This window comes from Pteropus alecto, unplaced genomic scaffold, assembly GCF_000325575.1.
Source record: "Pteropus alecto unplaced genomic scaffold, ASM32557v1 scaffold21, whole genome shotgun sequence".
Taxonomy (NCBI): domain Eukaryota; kingdom Metazoa; phylum Chordata; class Mammalia; order Chiroptera; family Pteropodidae; genus Pteropus; species Pteropus alecto.
The window spans coordinates 10,119,784-10,140,280 of record NW_006436282.1 but is presented as its reverse complement, the minus strand read 5'-3'; the positions used below and the strand labels follow the sequence as shown (position 1 = coordinate 10,140,280).

The following is a 20,497-nucleotide window of genomic DNA, read 5'->3' as shown; positions in this document are numbered from 1 at the left end:
ATATTTCCCATATTGAACCATATAATTTATATCATATAGAATGAATAAATGGACCACACACACACATCTTATATTGTGTTTTTCCAAAGCATGAAAGTTATTTTTCATAGAAACAACTTATTTTATACACACAATTCGATGGCTTGAGTAATAATTAAGTTACACAGTAAAACTAACAGGATAAATACTACTTGGAACTGGCATAAACAGACTGGGGATTATACAGAAATCAGTATGTTGATTATTTAACTGATAGAGATGTTTTCATTATAGGCTTTTTTATATGTTAATTTTTTTTGCTATAAAATTTTTTAAAGTTTTCACATACTGCTTTTTTTTTCTTGCAACGTGTATTAGTTTACATTAACTTAAAATTTTCACCATTCTCCAAAGTCGTTATGTAAGTTTATTTAAACTATATTATTCCAAAAGTTTTCTTAATCCCATGTGTAGATATATAAATGAGTGAGTGTGTGAACACATACACACACTAGCACACACATGCACACACATGCACAAGACAAGAAACCTAATATTCCACCATCAGTAACAATAGCTTTTTACTGAAAATGTGGATAAAGTATGTAAGGAAACTTAAGAAGGGTAATATACATATCTTAAATATTTTACTTAAAATACGTAAATATGTATTAATTGGCTACACTTTTGATAGGATAAATTTCTTTTCTATGTGGATGATGCTACTATTTGGAAATGGCAGATAGTCTTTCTTGAATATATCAAGGTCTGACCACCATGATGTTTCAATTATCAACTGCTTTAAAGTAAAACAAAGGCATTCCTATTTGCCTAAAGATATTTGTATATTCATGAAAGCAATTATTTCCAATGACTTTCAGTTGTTTTGAAGTATAACAAATCTCCATTCCTGTCTCTATCACGTCATTGCTAACTGGTATACATTCCCTCTCTGTCTGTCTCTTAACTCTCTTTCTCTCTGTCTCTGTCTCTGTCTCTCTGTTTATACACACACACACACACACACACACACACACACACCTTATATTGTGTTTTTCCAAAGCATGAAATTTATTTTTCATAGAAACAACTTATTTTATACACACAATTCAATGGCTTGAGTAATAATTAAGTTACACAGTAAAACTAACAGGATAAATACTACTTGGAACTGGCATAAACAGACTGCGGATTATACAGAAATCAGTATGTTGATTATTTAACTGATAGAGATGATAAATGTGCACATATAAGAGAGCTGCCTCCTTGCTTTTAACCATGGCCATCAATTAGTATGGTTTACAAAGGGAGTGGAGAGTTAAGTGAAGTTGAGGTACATGCACACACACGTAATTTTATAATGGCACTACCATTTGTTTGTAAACAGCCATATGATTTTGGCATAAACCTTCACGGCAACCATTTTCAACTACTAAAATCTAAGCAGCATATCCGTGTTAAATTTAATGATAAAATATAACAGTTTTTGTATTTTAAAAATTACTACCATTTACTGACTGAATTTTGTAACAGTACTTCACATTTTCTCAGTTTATCATCAGGTGAATATTCTCATTATATATGTAAATTAAATTGTGGCTTAGAGATAGTAAATAACTTGCCCAGGAATTTAGAGCCTTTGCAATTTTTGAAATAAATTAGTTTCTCTGGACAGAGAATGTTCAAATCCCACAGTAAGGTCACAATAATTAAAAGTACAGCTTTGCATATGTCAGTAAGTTGGTTTCGCAGAGCTCGTAACCCTTATAAGCCCCAATGAATATGGTGACACTTCTGCTTCAGGGAGATCTTTTATGTTATGAATATCCAAGTGTTACCTTGGGTTAAAATTCTAGAGTTTCTGGTAAATTCTTATGGCCTAGCTCTAGTGGCAGAAAGATCTAAGTCTCCATTCAGGCAAGTGGCGCAATAACAGAGAAAGCAAGTTCCAGGATTCCTTTGAAGGATGCTGTTGGCAACAGAGCATCCCCCTCCCCCTCATTGTGGCTTTGTACCAATGAAGGTGCTTTGCTGTTGCCTGTCTCTCATGCTGAGATTGGACAAAAAGAAGAAAACTCTGTGCTTGAGGTAATCATCCCTTGCGGCTTGCAGTTTGTGAGTGATCGATAACAGTAGGCTTTAGTATTGCGGTAAACATCCTTTTTGTGAAAGCAGTTTGCAGCCGAGTACAAATACTAATAAATACCCTGAGAATCAGCATGATATAAAAAAAGATTTTTTTAGAACACAGATTTAAAGTGAAGTCTTTTTATTTCATTTATTTCATCTTTCTGTTTTCTGCGAATGGTCTTTTCAGCTTTTCTTCTGTGTATATTATGGTGATTATTCTTTTGGAATTCTAATACAATGTATCCCCCAGTTAAGATCTGTTGTGCTACTTGTAAAGTCTAAGGATCACAAATCATTGAATTCTATATTTAAAATGTCTGCATAGCAAACACAAATGGTTGATATTTGAAAATGCTGAAATGTCAATAACTATTTTGTATTTCGTAGTTATATGTTCTATATTCTTTTATGACTTTTTTTGGTTAGAGTAGCTCTTTTCAGTGTTTGAATAATTTCTATTGATTAAAGCAATAATTTTCCAACTCTTTATATCTGCGATAATTTTTCTGGCAGAACAAAATTTGTCTTAATTATAACAAATTTATTTTGTGATTTAGAGCCCCAAAACTGAAAAAAGAGAACTGAAGGTAAAGTGATGAATACTACTCCCTCTTATCAGAGAGCAATTTTGTCCTGAATAATGATACAAAATAAAGTTGGTGAGCTCTTCCTGAAACTTTTCAATAACTTCAACATTAGGAGTAAGTCAATTATCATAACAGAGCTGACAGTCAGGGTTAATTAACCCCAAAACAGGCTAGTGAAATTTTTGTGGACAGCAAATTTTCAAAGATGAAATTGTTTCCACATTTCTGTCCCTCATATAAAATAGGAAAGAAGCAGAAGTTTTACTCATGGAAATAGGAAAAATTATCCAACTACCCTCCTATTAGCTTATGCTGTTTAAATAAAATACAGCGAACATCTCAGAGAGACGTCTATAAAATTTGGAAATAAACATAAAACAAATGAGTTTAATAAAAAGAAAATCCTGGGAAAAATTATATGGCTATGAGTCTCTCCTATTGTAAAATTTTCAGCTTGATTAATTCTACAAATTCCACCCACTAAGCATATTTACCTCAAACAAAGAAACCACTGGTTTTCTTAGTGTGTGTGTGAGCATGTGTGTGCGTATGTGTAAACAAATGTTTACCATATTAGTATCACCTAGATTATATAATAAAATTCTCATATAGATGATACCTGAGGATTTTTTATTAACTTTTTATATACCTCTTATAATTGTAGATTATAAAAAATATGTATATTATATAATATTATCAATTGAAAACTCAATTTAGGGCTTTAAAATTTGTTTATATATTTTACAGTTGTTACCATAAAGCATTTGTTCAGTCTATACCACAATTTACTCAGAGAAATGACTTCCTGGAGAGACATGAAGCCACTTAATCAACCGTTATCCGTTAGTTGGAGATTCTTAGCACACACAAATCTCCCTAGCTACATACATAGCTAACAAATAACATTAATAGATGATATGGTAACTCTTTACAGACACATACTTACATCTTAATTTTCCAGAATTATGTATATTAATAATCTGGTCACAAATACCTAGTTCCAATGTGACTGACCAACTTAAGTTTTATTTAATTCTTGTAACCTAAGCATTTTAGGAATTAAATGCTAAATAACAATTGCTGGATTATATGGCAGAATATAAGGTATTTAAGATATAGTAGAATATAAGATATATAAGGTAAGGTATGTCTTTCACGTTATAGATTTTTATAAAATTTTATCATGTTTTATTTACCTGCATGCAAGAACCTAAAAAGAAGTTATTCCCATATTCACCAACAATATAGCAGTTTTGAACTTTTAACACTAAACATAAAAATTGAGCTTTACTTCTTTAAACATATGCCTAATGTAACATAATGTGAAATATGTATATATACACACTAGAGTGTACGCACACACATACACACACTTTCTCTTTTAGAAATATGATAGACACTATGCATAATGGTAACATTAATGATCACCCAGATGGGAAAACCACACCTATTTTACATTATTCATAATAAATTTCATTTATTGAGCACATATTCTAATGCAGGCACAATGTTAGAACTTTAAAAATTTTCTACTAAACCTTTCACACTCTGAGAAATAGATATTGCTATTTCTATTTGAATAAGAGTTCTATAAGGTTACATAATATTTAACTATCAGAGATGGGGTTCAGTTCAGGCTTTTTGACTCCAAATCTTATCCTGTAATTCATCCTTTCTTTGCATAATACTCTTAACTATTACAAGCTTAGAAAGAATGATCTATTTTTTAAAATGTCAATATTTTTGCCAGAAATTATGCTTATATGTAAGCATATTATTTTCCAAAGAATTTTAATTTCAGGAATCCTATTGTATCATACATTTTCAGCCAAACAAATAAATATATATAGTGTTTTGCATCATGAAATTGCAAAATTTCACTTTTTTACTATCCCGATTGCCATTTATTTCAGTCCAAGACGTTTTCTGATTCATCTATTTTTCATATATTTAAAAAAAAGTTTTACCAAGTCCAATAAAAAATATTTACTAAATTACAGAAATTGAAGTGATTCTCTAAAATGCAAACATAAATATCAGAAAATATATACTTGGATAAGTGATAGTAAAGTAGCACTCAAGCATTTAAGCACACATTGAAGACATTGCTGATTGATCAGAACAATCTTTCACACCAAGCCTAAGCATGACTCAAGATTCTTACTCAACATAATGCTTAAGGCAGTTTAAAAAAAAATTTTTTAACGCTAAGATTCATATATTTCTCCATTCACTTATCTTGACTTTTGTCAGGCACTGACCTAGGATCTGATATAGAACAATAGAACAAAGTCTTTACTCGTATGTAGCTTTGATTAAAGTGGAGGAAGAACAAATTAAGTAGTGAACATTTCGTGTAATAAATTATGAACTTACAAAAGGAGGCTAAAGAGAATAGAGAAGCCTAAGGTTGGACCAGAAACTTGAAATAAATAAGGAGCAAGCCCCCAAAATATATAAAGAGCTTTCTAGTACAATGCAGAGTGATTGCAACAGCCTGAATTAAGTGCATGATTGTTGTGATCAAGAAACAATGAGTCGTGGGGAGTCAATGGAGTGAGATGACAGGGATGACCATGGCTGTTGTACAGGGAATTAACTGTAGAGAGACAAAGATGAAATCAGGTTGAGCTGTTTGGTGATGGTTATAATAATTCAGGCAAATAACATAGTGGCTTAAGCCATGTAATGAAGGAGGTGGTGAGTAATTAATGTTTGGTTAGGGATTTATTTTCTATGGGAGTAGGCAGAAAAAAATTAGTTTTGGACCCTTTTAAGATTGATATGTATTTTAGATACTCATGTAGAGAGATGGAAAGGGCATTTGTGTATAGGAGTTAAGGTACAATGGAGAAATGTGAACAAAAAATATAAATTTAGAAATTGCATTAAATAATTTAAATTTGAAGCCTTGGTTTAAATGAAGTTACGTAGGGAGTGAATATAGATGGTGAAGAGATTTTCAAGGGAGAGATTAAGTGTTTAGGACTTTAAAATTGGAGAAGGAACCAATGAAGGGGACCATGAGGTAGCAGTTAAGTAAGAAGAGAGTGAAGAGAAAGAAATATCCTGGAAGCCCAATGAGGTACGTTTCCAAGAGGCGAGAAGACACTAATTCTGTCCATTGCTGCTTAGAACTTAAGAAAATGAAAACTGACCAACAGGTGTTGCAATGAGAAAGTCATAGGTAGTTTTAATAAAAACTGATTTGGTGAATTTGGTGATTTGGTGAATTAATGATGATAACTATTTATTGGGTTGGGTGAAGAGCATGAGAGGAGAAGAAATAGAAACGGAGCAGACAAATACGAGAAATGTTTTCCATTATGGTAAACAAAGGAGTTAGCTGCAATGGATTGTGAGTTTTAAGGTTTATGTGATCCTTGATTTAATAATAGCTTAAAAGTCCATCATGAATTCGTCTTCAATATTGGATGTATTTATAAGCATTATTTCTAGTGCTTAGTACTAAATATTTTAATTTATAATCCTATATTTATCTTTACCATTGTTTTAATAAAATTAGCTTTAGTGCACCTTAATGACTTTTGACAGAGTCACAGTTGGGCACGTAGAGATAATACAGTTTGGATTCTTTTCCCATCCTTTCTTTAACTGATACATTGATCATGCATTTATCATATACATTGACCCATTTGAAAGCAACAGATTTCATATTATTCACTAGGAATTTGGTACCAAGTCTGTAGCCATGAAATTCTTCTATATGTTTCCCCTTTCAGTAAAATAATTCAATAATTTTATAAAAGGTATTTTTTTCCTTACAGGAAAGACAGGCAACAGTGAAAAAGGAAAAAAGTGCTTCCCAGCAGCCCAACAAAGTGACTGACAAGAACAAAATGCAAAGAGCCAACTCTGTTACTGTGGAAGGACAAGGCCTGCAGGTACGGTTTTTAAAATCCAAATTTTAGTAATTCTTCTATTTGTCACTTCTGTGCTCTTAAAGAGGCAGTTGTCAAGATATCGACCTATTTATTTAATGTGCAGATTAGCTCAATAGATGACTTCAGAAAAATCTTTATTAATTTATCAAGTGTCACTTTTATGGTTGATTAACAGGGTGATATTCTGATTAGTTTAATCGTTTATGACGTTAATGTCCATTTCAACTCAGATTGGTAAGAGATTTCTCAATCTGGTTTTTGCAAATTATTACTAAATACACACATTTATTATATATGTATATATTATTTGTTTACAAGTATATTTTGTCCAAATATATTATTATATATATTTGGAAGAGTCATTTTGGTGGCAAAACATGTCTTTAGGAAAGAATAAAATGTACTCTACCTGCGTGGATACTTTTATTTCTAATTATATAATAAAAATAATGAACTGAATACATTTTACTTATGTCTTTCAAAATTTAAGTCAAAATTAAAATCACCATATATATTTCTAGTTTAAGTGAAAATAGGCAGCTCAAAATCATGTTTGTAGTGCTTTAAAATCCTCTGAATTACCCCTAAGGTTTCTGACATTAAGAACAAATTATATTTCCTTCTGCGTTTTAAAATCTCTTACAGATTAAATGTGTTTTATTTATTTAACTCTGTTTCTCACTCCAACATAAAAACTATCAATGAAGGCATACTTTATGAGACTGTGAAGTTCATTTTCTTATTTTCCTATCTATGTGTTTCTCTCTTCCAGTTTTCAGTTTCTTTTCTTAAAAGTATGCTTCAAGTTTCATGTTCTCCAGGAAAACTTACGATTTACCACACGAAGATATATAATGTCACACACTTTCATTCAATAACATGATTTTGTGTCTTCCTTTATCATCAATTATTTTTTCTGTGAATTATGTCTTTACATTCTTTAATTTGAGAACACAGTTCAGAGCACACAGTAGCCTAAATGCTAGCTTCTTCATTGTTTTGAATATCTCATTGAAAATTTAATAACAGCTTAAATATTAAAACCAGGTTACTGCTTTGTTTTGATCTAAAGAATACATTATGAATAGAAAATCTATTATGAATTACTTAAATATAAAAAGAGGGAATTATGAATGATAAAATTATTACATTGCATAGAGAATATAAAAGTTAATTATCAAAAGAGGAAATCAGGATCTTCACTTTTTTGGGAATCATATTTCCATGCTTAGCAATCTCATTTGAAGTCCCAAATAGAAAATGTAATCACATTTTTGATAGCAAAAAATTTAATTAAGTGATCCTATGACATTTTTAGTGAAAAAAAAATCATTTGTAAATTTAATATGTCAATTGAAAATATTGATTAGTTTAAATCTTTAGTCACTGGGTTTCTAAAATGAAAATAATGAAAGAGAAACCTAATTTTAAAGTTCAAGTACATTTCACAATTGGCTAGGGCTCTTCTCAACATGGAAGGAAAACATGCATCATTTGTTAAACAATATATGTTAAGCACTATGGTAATATTTTATGCATATTAAATGGATTACCTCTAAAAAAAAAGATAATTATTCTTAATTTTCTCAATAAATGTATGATAGATATCATTCTTATTAATCAGTATTTTCACAATAAACATATTGGTGTTTGGAAGTAAATTATTTTCAGGGCCTCACAGTCATTGGTAAAGCCAAGGTTTGGATGAGGATCATCTGACTCAGAGTTTATGTGTTTTACTTCTAAGATACCCATCTCGCTGGTTAACAAATTTTAACAGGTATATAAATGTGAAATTTCTGACCACCTTGTTCTTCCTCATATTTTTATATTGTTGCAGATTTTGAAATAAAAATCACACATGCACAGAATGGAGTAAATATGATACACATAGGTATTCAAAGAATTTTGGATAAAATACCAAGAAAAGGTATAAGACTAAATTCTAGGATAGCTATTTCATGCAAAATGGAAATATAAGTAATTTTTTTGTTGTGGTAATCAATTTTAGAATAATAAAAGTGTTCTTTATTAGAAAAGGCAAAACAATCTACCAGAAAATTGATTTTTGTGTTTTAAAAAATATATATCATAAAAAAGCATTGAGATGCAGCCCAGTTTGCATATAACTCAGTGACAGAAGAGATCTACACTGCTTAAAGAAGACTATTAATCATAGTTAAGCACATTCATCTTACTTCTTTCCAGCTAACCAGCATAATGATCAGGATTATTATTTCTAATTAGAGGAAGTAATAGATCATGTATAACCTTAGGATGAGTCTCATTAATTAACCCGAGTCCTAAGGGACTTCAAATAGAGGTGGTTAAGCACTCTGTCTTTGTCATTGCTCGCACCGTAGGTTTACACTTAATACATATGATCAGATGTAATTGAAACTATAATTTCTTAACATGCAGGAGATGTAAAAATATGGATGAATATTCACATGTTAACGAATAAGAAGAAAAACAAAGCAATCACTTAAACTGTGTTAAACTAAAGTTATTTTGTCCCTAATTATTCTTTGAGAAAACTTTGTAAATAAAAGGGTTACTTGATAACCAAAAATTCTACTTTGTAATATTTTTAACAGAAGAAAAAAACTATTATACTTTTATACTGAAATAACTAAAACTAAACCAGTGTTATCTCTACCACAACTACTTCTCCCTATACCTTTGTCTTTCTTATTTGCAGTATCTCATAATCACCAAAACTAAACTACATCATATATGCACTATATACATCTATATAGTATGTGTATAAAATTAATTCCCTTTGATTGATGGTGTATGTGTGTGTGTGTGTGTGTCTTTTGCATACTTTGAAATCCTTAAGTCTGTTCATAATTTCATAGTCAACCATTCATTGTGATTTTAATTATCTAAGTCCAAAATTTTAAATCTATACTTTGAGTATTACAACAACCTTTAAATTAAGTCCCTGTCTCTATACAAATAATGGGCTAGATTATAAATGATGAGGAAAAAATAGAACTGAGTAAGACATGAAATATCATGGCAGAGAGTTGGGGTTGCCTATAATTATAGGTAAGATGTCTAGATTAGAAGTGAGGAGTCAGGGACATCTCAAAGATGTGGGGCCCATGCAGCTAAAATGATGGAGTTGTCACTGACTGAGATGGAGAAGGGTAGAGATGGATAAGGTTTGGAGAGAAATTTCTTATTCTGTTAAACATCCAAATAGAGATGTCAAGTAGCAAGACATATGTGAATCTAGAATTTAGGAGAGAGGATGGATAAGATTTTGGAAGTGAAAGGCATATTGATGAAACTTAAAACTGTCATATAAAATGAGATCACTAAGGAAGAAAGTATATAGAGAGAAGGATAGTTGAACTGAGATCCCAAATTATTCTGACTCTAAAATCATATGCTTTAATATTTACTGTATGAAATTGTCCTTTTCTGTAAGTAAATGAATTTCAGAATTATTGTATGAATGTAAAAAATAAAAATGTTGCCATGTTAAAGACCATATTAGATGCAGTTCAAGAGAATTAGTGACCTTGTGTATAAAATTGAAACATTAGTTCTATCTTGATTCACAAATTCCATTCAAGTTTTACCAATTGTCTCAATAATATCTTTCATAACAAAAGAAGCTAGTCCAGAATCATAACATCCTGATTTTGACAGTTGTGTTGTATTTATATAGGAGAATGTGTTTTTTGTGTAGGCAATCTTGAAGTAAATAGAAGGAATGAAATATAATTTTAGCAACTTTGAAATGATTTAGTAAAAAAAGTTTGTACAGTGTTTGCAGATTTTTCTGTAAATTTGAAATTATTTTAAAGTATAAAAATAAAAATATCACTTTTAGTTAAAAGATTTTTATAAGATACTTTCATAATCTACTTAAATTCCTTTAAGTATATATGATTTGCGTTATAATACAAATTAGCTCCCTTAGACTAAATTTTGACTTCTATTAATTTCTTACCCGCATTAGGCCTCTCTTAAAAACAGATCTGGAATCAAATAGATTGAATTAACAAATTGAAATATTACATCAAATAATTCCTATATCTTTTTCTTATCTCAAACTATTTAAGTTATAAAAGAATTGACTGATTATGATTATGCCCATATTCAATAATAAGAATAACATAATATGAAATGAAATATAGAAACTATTTATGGATTTTGATATCGTTTCTGTTCTTTACTCAGGGACTTCATTAACAAATTTAATGAAGAATAAAGTTTCTATGCCAGGTTTCATTTGTATCTAAATCTTTTTCTTTATGCATCTTGTCTTTCACATCAGTTATTATTAGTTTCTTCAGAGTTTAACAGGGAAAAAACAAAAACAAGGAACAAATAAAACATAGCCGTAGTTCAGACAAGAGAGCCATAATTGTGTCTCTCATGTATACGAAGTCCAGAAGTAGCGCTAATAAGACAGCTCCATGTTTTCCTTAGGAATGGTACTATCTTTCCCATCCTCTATCTGTAGCAACTTCAAGGTCACCTTATGATCAAAGATTGATGCTGTCATGGTGTCAAATTCCATGCTGGCATCCAGAGGAGAATGACTAGATGCTCTCATTCTTCTATTTCAAGGAGCATATCTTGAGTTTCTGTAGGACACTTTTGTATTAATCAGCTTGGACTGCTATAATAAATTACCGGAGACTGGGTGGCTAAAATAGACATTTATTTCTAACAGTTCTAGAGGCTGGAAATTTCAAGATCAAGGTGTTGACAAGGTAGGTTACATCCTGAGATCTCTTCTCTTGGTCTGTAGGTGGCAACCATCTCTCTGTGTATTCACATGACCTTGTTTTCGTGTGTGCACAGAGAGAGAGAGGAAGGTAGGGAGGGAGAGAGGGGGAGGAAAAGTTTGAGAAAGAGATAGATCTTGTTCTTATAAGGGTATTAATGCGATCATGAGGCTCCCACTCTCATGACCTCATTTAACTTTACAAGGGGAGTATGGTTGTAGGGCTTCAACATGTGAATTTGGGGGGACACAATTCAGTTCATAGCAACTTCCAATGTATATCTCATCAGGGGAAAAAAAACATTTTTTTTCTACTGAATATATTTATTTGCATTCTTACATGACAAGAAACCAAATATTACAACTTTTTAAAAGCTCTTTTTTTTCCAAGCAGTAGCAACAGCTTCCAAGACACAACTGAGATTGTGGGGTGCAATCTTACAAAGCAACCCCTTGGCCAGGGTTTTTTTCACTAAGGATGGCAAGGAGTATGAAAATTAAGTGACAATAGTAGATGCTCCGTCACTAAGATACTGTGTCTTGTTTCAGGACTGTTAGTGAACACAGTGGTTGTTTATTTTTAACTTTTCAGACATAAAAATGGCTATGCGGCACTGTAGGTCTTTGGTTTTCAAATGTAAGAACTCAGCCTTTGGTCTCCTGGAAACTAAATTTACTCTGCTGGATTGTGCTTCTTTTTATAATAGCAAAGTTGAGCAGAATTTTAAAATTTTTTTCAGCGAGCATTGAAAAAGATGCCAGAATTGCCTTGAACCTTGACATTTCTGGTATAGCACTATTAAATGATCCCTTAACACAAGTCTTTGTGGTGCTAACGTTTAATCAAGTATCACCTGTTAAGTGTAGATTACATTAGGTCAGGTTTTTTATCTGTTAACATCATTGTCAAATGAGCACTATTCCACAGTGTCTTGTAAAAACTTACAAATAAATATCTAAAGTTTCTAATGTTTTATTTTTATATAGCCTTATTTTATAAGCCCAGTTTCTAATTAGGGATATGTGAGGGAAAGATTTTAAAATTAATTTTATTATTCCTATATTTCCATTTGGTTTTTTGACTTTTGTCTTGTAGAGTATCATCATTCTTCTAAATTCTTCCTTTATCTAAATTATCTTCTATTTTTCTAATCTTTTTGACCTATTTACCCAGTTACTCACCCCTAAAATTGAGATCAAAGTTTTTGTACTTTGAGATCCTCTACAGACTGTTCTAGTGAGACATTTGTTTGTGATAATGTGCTTAGAACATAACTGTTATGTTTCATGCTACTGACCCTTATTTGATAAATAATGATACTTAAATGTTTCAATAAATAAATATTTCTGAAAAGCATTCCAAAACATGTTTACAAATGAATTCCAAATATTGTACCCAGTGTAAATTTATTATAATCTCATATAATGGTAAACTAGATGTTGTGTTTGGGAAGATCATCCTAATGAGTATTTGGGTTCAGATTTAGTGATTTGCTCAAAAACCTTTATTTACTTTGGTATTCTCACCTGTATTTAAAAATAAAAAGTAAGACTTCAAAGTAAGTGAGAAAATGAACTAAAATCTACACCTGTTGGCATTTCTTTTTGTGTGTGTGGAAACTTTACGAGTTATATTTGATTTTATAATAGAATGAGAAATAAAGGTAATTGAAAACTAATCTTCAGATAAAGGTGTGTTTCGTTTTTCTTCATTTTAACTTTTAATAGGGAAGAAGGGCACATGTAGCAAGCAGCACAATGACTTAACCTAGTAGGTACTTCTATACGTGAATTGGTTGAGCACATTTGGTGCAGGGAGAACTGGAAAGTGAACTGCAGATCCAGGTCATTCATCTTGAGACAAATCAGGAAGAAAGAACCTATGTCCTTTTTTCAAAGGAAAGTAAAATAGAGGCAGATAGGATAAATTGTAAATGAGAACGAGTTGGATAAGTGTAGAAAAATGAAGAATATCTTGCACAACCTTCTCATATAGCTAATGTAAAAGATGTTAATATTTTCCCCATGCCTGTAGTCATTTTTAAAAATATCAGTTCACTTAAGAATTGGAGGGAAATGTGTTGGTAGAATATTTGATCTTACATTGTTAAAACAAATAGGAAGGACATCATATGGTAACATGGTTGTTTTTATTTGTCTTATTAAATATTTAGTATTTCTTTCTAGGAGAGAATAACACAGCAATGAAGAACATTTCGAATTTATTTTGAAAAAGTAAATTGATTTAAAATTTTTCAACTTAATTTTTAGAGCTTCATTATTTGCATGTATTTGTTATTAAAGTATTGTTTTGTCAAACTATATTTAGATGAAAATTTTATATTGAATAGGAATACTTTTATAAAGAAGTTACCTCAACGTTGAAGTTATGCAAAATATAAGAGTTCTCCTTTATCAACCTATCACAAATAACTTTGCCCCTCACTAATAAAGTGCTATCACTTTACCTGTTTTATTTCTTGTCCTGGAATGTTTCACTACTAAATGTTTGTCTGTATATTTGTTTACTGCATGTTTCTTCACTGGAATATAAGCTCGCATAGGACAGGCACTTTTTCTCGTTCAACTGAGAAATGGGTAGTGATGGAAGCAGTGCATGGTGTATAGTAAGGACACACTCTTTAATGGACTCCTTTTTAAGAAATAGACTTGTTTAACTGGTCCTCTACTCTCTAAGCAGAAAAAGAAAGCAATGGGGAAACATCATATAGAAAGGGACTCTTAGGCTGAAATGGGCCTCAAGCTACCTATTTACAAGTGGTTGGGAAGACAGATTCCACACATGCCACAAAGCTCTAAAGTCTGGGTCCTCTATAAAAGTAGGGCTCTCTGTAATTTGATTGTTTTCTTTTTTTCTAATATTTCCCCTCTATATTCTGTTTTATTCTGGCTGGTTTATTCACTGTACCGTAAATTGTACCTTTTGTTTTTATCTCATGGCTGTTCAAACTTATTCCTTCCTCATAGCTGCCTTCCTCTCTGCCCTGTATTGAGCTGGATCTTACCTCTTTGACCCCCCCCCCACCAGCACACACACACACACACTTTCAGAATAAAAGAGCCATATTTTTGAATTTGCCAATTGGCATTTCATGACCTAGAAATAAAAGAGGACTTTTTCATATATAATGTGAATAATTTGTCTAAATGTCCAACTTTTCTTCTAGATCACTCCTGTTCCTGGTACTCATCCGCTTTTAGTTTTTGTAAACCCCAAAAGTGGTGGGAAGCAAGGAGACCGGTATGTTTTAAGTCATGTTTATTTTCTATGTCATAAATATGTAAAAAGATTAACTAAAACTATGGTATAAACATTTGAAAATATTTCTTGTGGTTTACAAATTTTTAATATGAAATAAATAATGCTAATGTCTATATGTTATATCTTGATATAATCTCTCCTTGTTTTTATAGTTGAAATTTTAATATAAAAATTACCTTTTGTAAATATTCTTATTATCATATCTCAGGTATCTGAATTTTCTCCACCCTACTTATCACTCCTAAACCTATCAAAGAGTTTTACGTACAACATTGCTCCATAAATACTATTGAATGAAAATTGGTTCTCTAACCGTCTAGTTTCATTATTTTGTATGTAGCTTTTCAATTTTCCCAGCACCATCTATCGAAAAGGCTTTTTTTTCTTCATTGTATGTTTTTGGCTCCTTGTGGAAAATTATTTGCCCATGTATATGTGGGTTTATTTCTGGGTTCTCAATTTTGTTCCACTGATCTGTTAGAATGGCTATTATCAACAAGACAAGTAATAACAAGTGTTGGAGAAATTGTGGAGAAGAAGGAAGCCTTGTACACTGCTGGTGAGAATGTAAATTGGTATAGCCACTGTGGAAAACAGTATGGAGGTTCCTCAAAAATTTAAGAATAGAATTACCATATGACCCAGCAATTCTTCTAGATATCTACATGAAAAATTTGCAATCATTTAGAGAACCAATTTTCTTAACCCAGTAATGAGAAACAGAATTTATATTCAGCTTCTAGACAAAATATATTATAATGATTTTCTGCATGCATATTTTGGAGAACATGATGCTGTTTTTCTTGAAGAAGCACAATTAACTTAATCTGAATAATAGCTTCATTCTCAAGTATCTCAATATTCTGGCTGATAACACAAAATTTTGTTTTTCTAATGAGTTAATGATTTAGTCATATTTAATAAAAATCTGAAAATTACCAAATTGAGGAGTAAATCATATATCCCTCTAAAGAGGATAGTGATAATAATGTGACTGTATCTGCCTTAATAATTTCTAGAAGTCTTTACTAATCCCAGCTAATAAATGAGCAATCAGATAAAAGCACTAACCCAAACACTGTGGTAATAAAACAGAAATTACCTTTGTAGTTTACCAAATAGTGAAGTTTAAATGTTTCCATGAATAAAATTTTGTAATTTCTTACCATTTAACTTTCCAGTTGTATTTCAATGAAATTAAGAATGTTCTTCATTTTCTAATCAACAAAATATTATTTCTGTTTAAAATGTTTTTATCAACATATAGTTATATTTTATTTAACTCTGCTAAACATGATAGAAATTATTTTAAGTAAATAGTTGCTTAATAATTAAAATATTTATAATGCTTTATTAAAGAAAATAGTTGCCTCACTTATAGAGATATAAAATAGTAATTAAAAGTAATACTAAATTATTTTCTTTAGTACTAACAGTCTGTCTGCTGTATGGATATCTTGAAGAAAAAAACTAAACTCTTCTCAAAGAATTAGATAAGACTTAAATTCATGTTTGGAATTAGACACAAATTAAGTCTCAAGAGAAAAAAATAAAAAATATATTATGAAGGAGAAATCATTTCCCTCACATTAAGATAACATTAACCGTGTAGAATACCCTTCTTAAATGTCTCTCTATCCCTTTTCTCACACATAAAAATAATTTTCTTTAAATTAAAAAAAATCATATAGATACACTAAAGTCATAATATAATTAAACTTAATGGGATGGGCGGATACTTGAGTGCTCCTATATGCACACTCACTTATTGCTTGTCCTTTATGCACTAACAGGGACCATTTAAAGTAAAAGAAAATGTAAATATGTTTTCAAAAAGATCTATTATGAACAAGAATGTAAATTTTTCTGAATGCATAAGAGGAGTCTTTTACAAACAATGAGATTCCATTCAGGATTTTTCTTTCAAAATACTTTGGCTTTTTTGACTTTGATATGTTAGATAAGTAGAAAAGGTCACAGAATCACATATTCATACAACGTTTCCCATATCAATCAACAAGTATGAAAGTGGTCACAAATCATCATTCAGGCAGCAATGCCTGAGCAGAATGCAAACTCTGCAAGGTACTGAGGATGAAAGACATACAACACAGTCCTGCAGGGAAGCAGGCACACAAGTAGATATTTTGCAATACCACATGGTAAAAGCTAAGCTGGATATGTTTTAAATAAAGGTATTAGGAAAGTTCAGAGGAAAAAATGACTGTTTCTTAAGCCGGAGGTCTTTGAAAAGAGGTAGCTTTGAATTGGTTCTGATATAAGTCAATGTTAGGCAGGTGAAAGAAGAAAGACAGATTTGTGAAAGAGCTTGGTGTTTTGGGGGGAGCCAGGAGATATTCACTAAGATTAAAATTTAAGGGAGGAAGGGTAAAAATGAGACCTAAACTATTCTAAACATAATGAAATATTTTATATTATAAATAACTTGACACAGGAACTTTTCATCATGGAAACAGCATGACTGTACTTAAATAGCGGTATAGAAGAGGGCTGGATAGGCAAGATTTTTATATAACTGGCGAGAGAACTCGAAAGCCTTAATTAAGGCAAGGGGATGGCGTACATAGTCAGGTTTGATAGACATTACTCAGATGGAAGGTGCAGGATTGTCCATAATCAGGTTTAGGTGCTGGGAAAAAGGAGGTGCTGAGAATGACACTAAGATCTTTCTTGAGACACTAGATGATATGAATTATCAAGATCTAGAATGTGAGGGTTATTCTGGATTTGAAGTGGGGGGATATAAGCAGATATTGCATTGTGCATTTGGAGAGTTTCTATCAGTAGACCTGGTAGGAATGTGTTTATAAAATATACAGTAACATTTTTACATGTATGTGAAAATAATTTTAAAAATCTAAATACATTTCTTCACTTTTATTATTTTGTCTAAGACTTCCAATGATGTGAGATATATGTGTACTTAGAAACACTTCATTGTATTTATTATACAAAGATTGATTTCTTTCAGAAAAAAATAAATTATTTAACATGTACTATTGAAACAGTTCAGCAATTTTATGAGCTGACTGATCAAGATGATTGTTTATGTGAAATAAATAGGCAGATGAGGTCACATTATTTGCTTATATACATACAAAGTGCATAATCTAAATTTCTATGTGGGAGAGATAGTTTTCATCTCTATTAGGCTGGCCCCATAACCTATAAATTTCACAAGGATTTATTAAGAGAAGATATTTAAGTAATTTTATACTAATATTAAAATATTTATTTGAAATCTAATTAGCTAAATAACATAAAAGCAGGATAATGTTCTAAATACATATGCATATTTAGAATGCAAGTATCATTATTTCTAATTTATAAGTTTATCACCTTTATAATTACTGCTAAGCCTCTTTTTAAAAGAAACTTTAGTTCCTATTGAAATTTTATACTTCTAATATTGATACAAATTTCATAAACATATGTAATTACAACTATATATATGGTTACAACATTAAAGAGTGCTATTTATTTTAAAATTTGGAGGTATCACCAGATTTCTTATTTTTTTTCTTCGATATTTTCATCTTTATAGAATTTACAGAAAATTCCAATATCTACTAAATCCTCGTCAGGTTTACAGTCTTGCTGGAAATGGACCAATGCCAGGGTAAGTCCAAGGATAACATCATTACCATTAACTCATTTAATACTACTTAATTAAATAAGCAGCCTGACATGCCTGAAAATAATGTTATTTGAATACAGCAACCATATCAATATACGAAAAAGTGTTGAAAATAAACTACACAAGAGAAATCAATGCAAGTGCTGTTTTTCACAAAAGCCTGTTTCGAGCAGTTTTTTCTCCCTTCTAAATAGTGTGAAGTAACATTAATTCTAAAGCTAATAATATTCACACACATAAATATATGTACATGCACTAGCTGGGTGCTTAAACTTCAAAACTATCTGTTTGAACAACTATTCTCCTTTATTCGTAAATATAGAATACAAATCTACAGAGTAAAGAAAAAACTAATTAAAAAGAATCACAATCATCATATGATTTTATAATTACTACTTACCAAATCTAATAGCTATCACTCTATACTGTATTGTTGATAGGTAATATGCAGTAAAATAAAATAATTTTTTAACAGAAACCATATACTTTTGATGTCATAAGTAGTCACTGAAATAAATTGTCATTAATTTGGCCTAGTTAACTAATTAATGTCATCTTCTTCCACTGACCTGTTTTGTCTCTTTCAACATGAGAATAAACGTTAGACCAGATGAGTGAACAAATGATCTATAAGCCTTACAAAAGGTTCATGTTTTTAAAAAAAGCCAGTTTGATTAAATAAGTCCCTTAGGTTATTCTCAGAAACTAGAAACCAAATATTGAAATTGTCTGTACTCTTAAATGCTCAGAATAAAATTTCTATCAATGTGTCTATGTTAAATAAATATAAATACAAGACAATTATTAACATAGGCTCCCACAATTATATTCATCTCTTTCTTCCACTCCCTGCTGCCTGCTGTCCAAAGCCAGTTTTCAAATGCTGAGCAGTGATCTGAGGAACCTCCTTGCTGTAAGAGGCAGGCTCACCAGAGGAATTTAGTTCAGAACAATACTTTTGTCAAGCTCCAAACTCCAGAATCTAAAGGATCATGAACAGATTACTGGCTATGTGAGCCACACGGGAAGCCACTATCTAGATAAAGCCAAATGAAAGTAAAGTCTTGATATTAAAACAGAAGGTCAGACAGGATAGCTCTTTTTCTTATTCTTTCATAGCCTGAACTTCAAAGAAGTAACTCTTATTCTGCAGGATTAAGGAACTATGCATTCAAAAATTTAGCTATTCCAAGACCCCTTAGCTCCACCCAGGCCTAGTAAAACCTAGGATTTGTTTGTGTTTCATCATTGAATGCAATGCTTGCTGACTCTGCTAATTACAAGCCTTATAACAATCTCTCAGTGCCTTCTTGATCTTTGCTGTAAAATGAGAAAAATATTAGCTGCCTTATACAATAGTTCTGAAGTAAAATGAGTTGATGCCTATGAAGCATATAAAAATTTGCTTATCATATAATATGTCCTGTTAATGCTATCAATATTATCATTAACAATTATTATCAATATTGTTAATAGTAATATTAATTAATAATTACAAATAACATGACTACTTTGTGGCTCTGTGAAATATACTGCAATAACATTGATTTTAGCCTTGTTTTCTCATTTCATTTTTTCTCTACTCTAAATATATACTGCATGATTCCTTTCACTCTTTCAGTTTTTGGCATCTTTTTTTCCTCTATTTTAATATATTGAAAAAATAAAAGTAATATTTGTACTTTTAAAAATCCACACTACGATGAATATTGTTTAGAAAGTAAAATAAGTTAAAGTCCCAACTTCAAGCAATACCACTCCTTAGGGGTTATCATTGTGAATTGTTTGTGTATATCCTCCCAGAACTTTTCCTATAAACATAAAATTTAATGTATGTATATAATGTATTTACATCTATATTCATGTATATAATGCATTCATATACTAACTGACACATGTATGTTTTATAGATAAGTTGATTTTTTACATAACTTGGAGTAATTCTTTTATTATACTCAGAAGCATATGACAAATATTGAGTTCAGTCCTTATTGATCAGTTTTATTATTTTTAAGAGCTATAGAATATTCCATAGTTTTTAGCTATGCCATTATTGATAAGCACTTAGAATACTTGTACTTGTAAATTATTACCAAATATGCTGTTAACAATTATCAAATTATATATGTTTTTTAAAAAGTGTATTTAAAATTTTTATTGAACAGGTTGATATAGGTAGAATTGCTTAGTTAAGAATATTTTAAT

At 30.8% G+C, this 20,497-nt stretch overlaps 1 protein-coding gene across 7 annotated transcripts in view; it reads left to right on the top strand.

Annotated features, from left to right (window-relative positions):
• The window catches only part of DGKB (diacylglycerol kinase beta), a 586,550-nt gene that overhangs the window by 213,925 nt on the left and 352,128 nt on the right, over window positions 1–20,497 (top strand). For all 7 annotated transcript variants that reach the window (XM_006911958.1, XM_006911956.1, XM_025046894.1 and 4 more), the window contains 3 exons: window positions 6,485–6,601; window positions 14,540–14,613; window positions 18,200–18,274. In XM_006911958.1, the coding sequence (XP_006912020.1) occupies window positions 6,485–6,601; window positions 14,540–14,613; window positions 18,200–18,274 (266 nt within the window). The remainder of the gene's footprint in view (window positions 1–6,484; window positions 6,602–14,539; window positions 14,614–18,199; window positions 18,275–20,497) is intronic.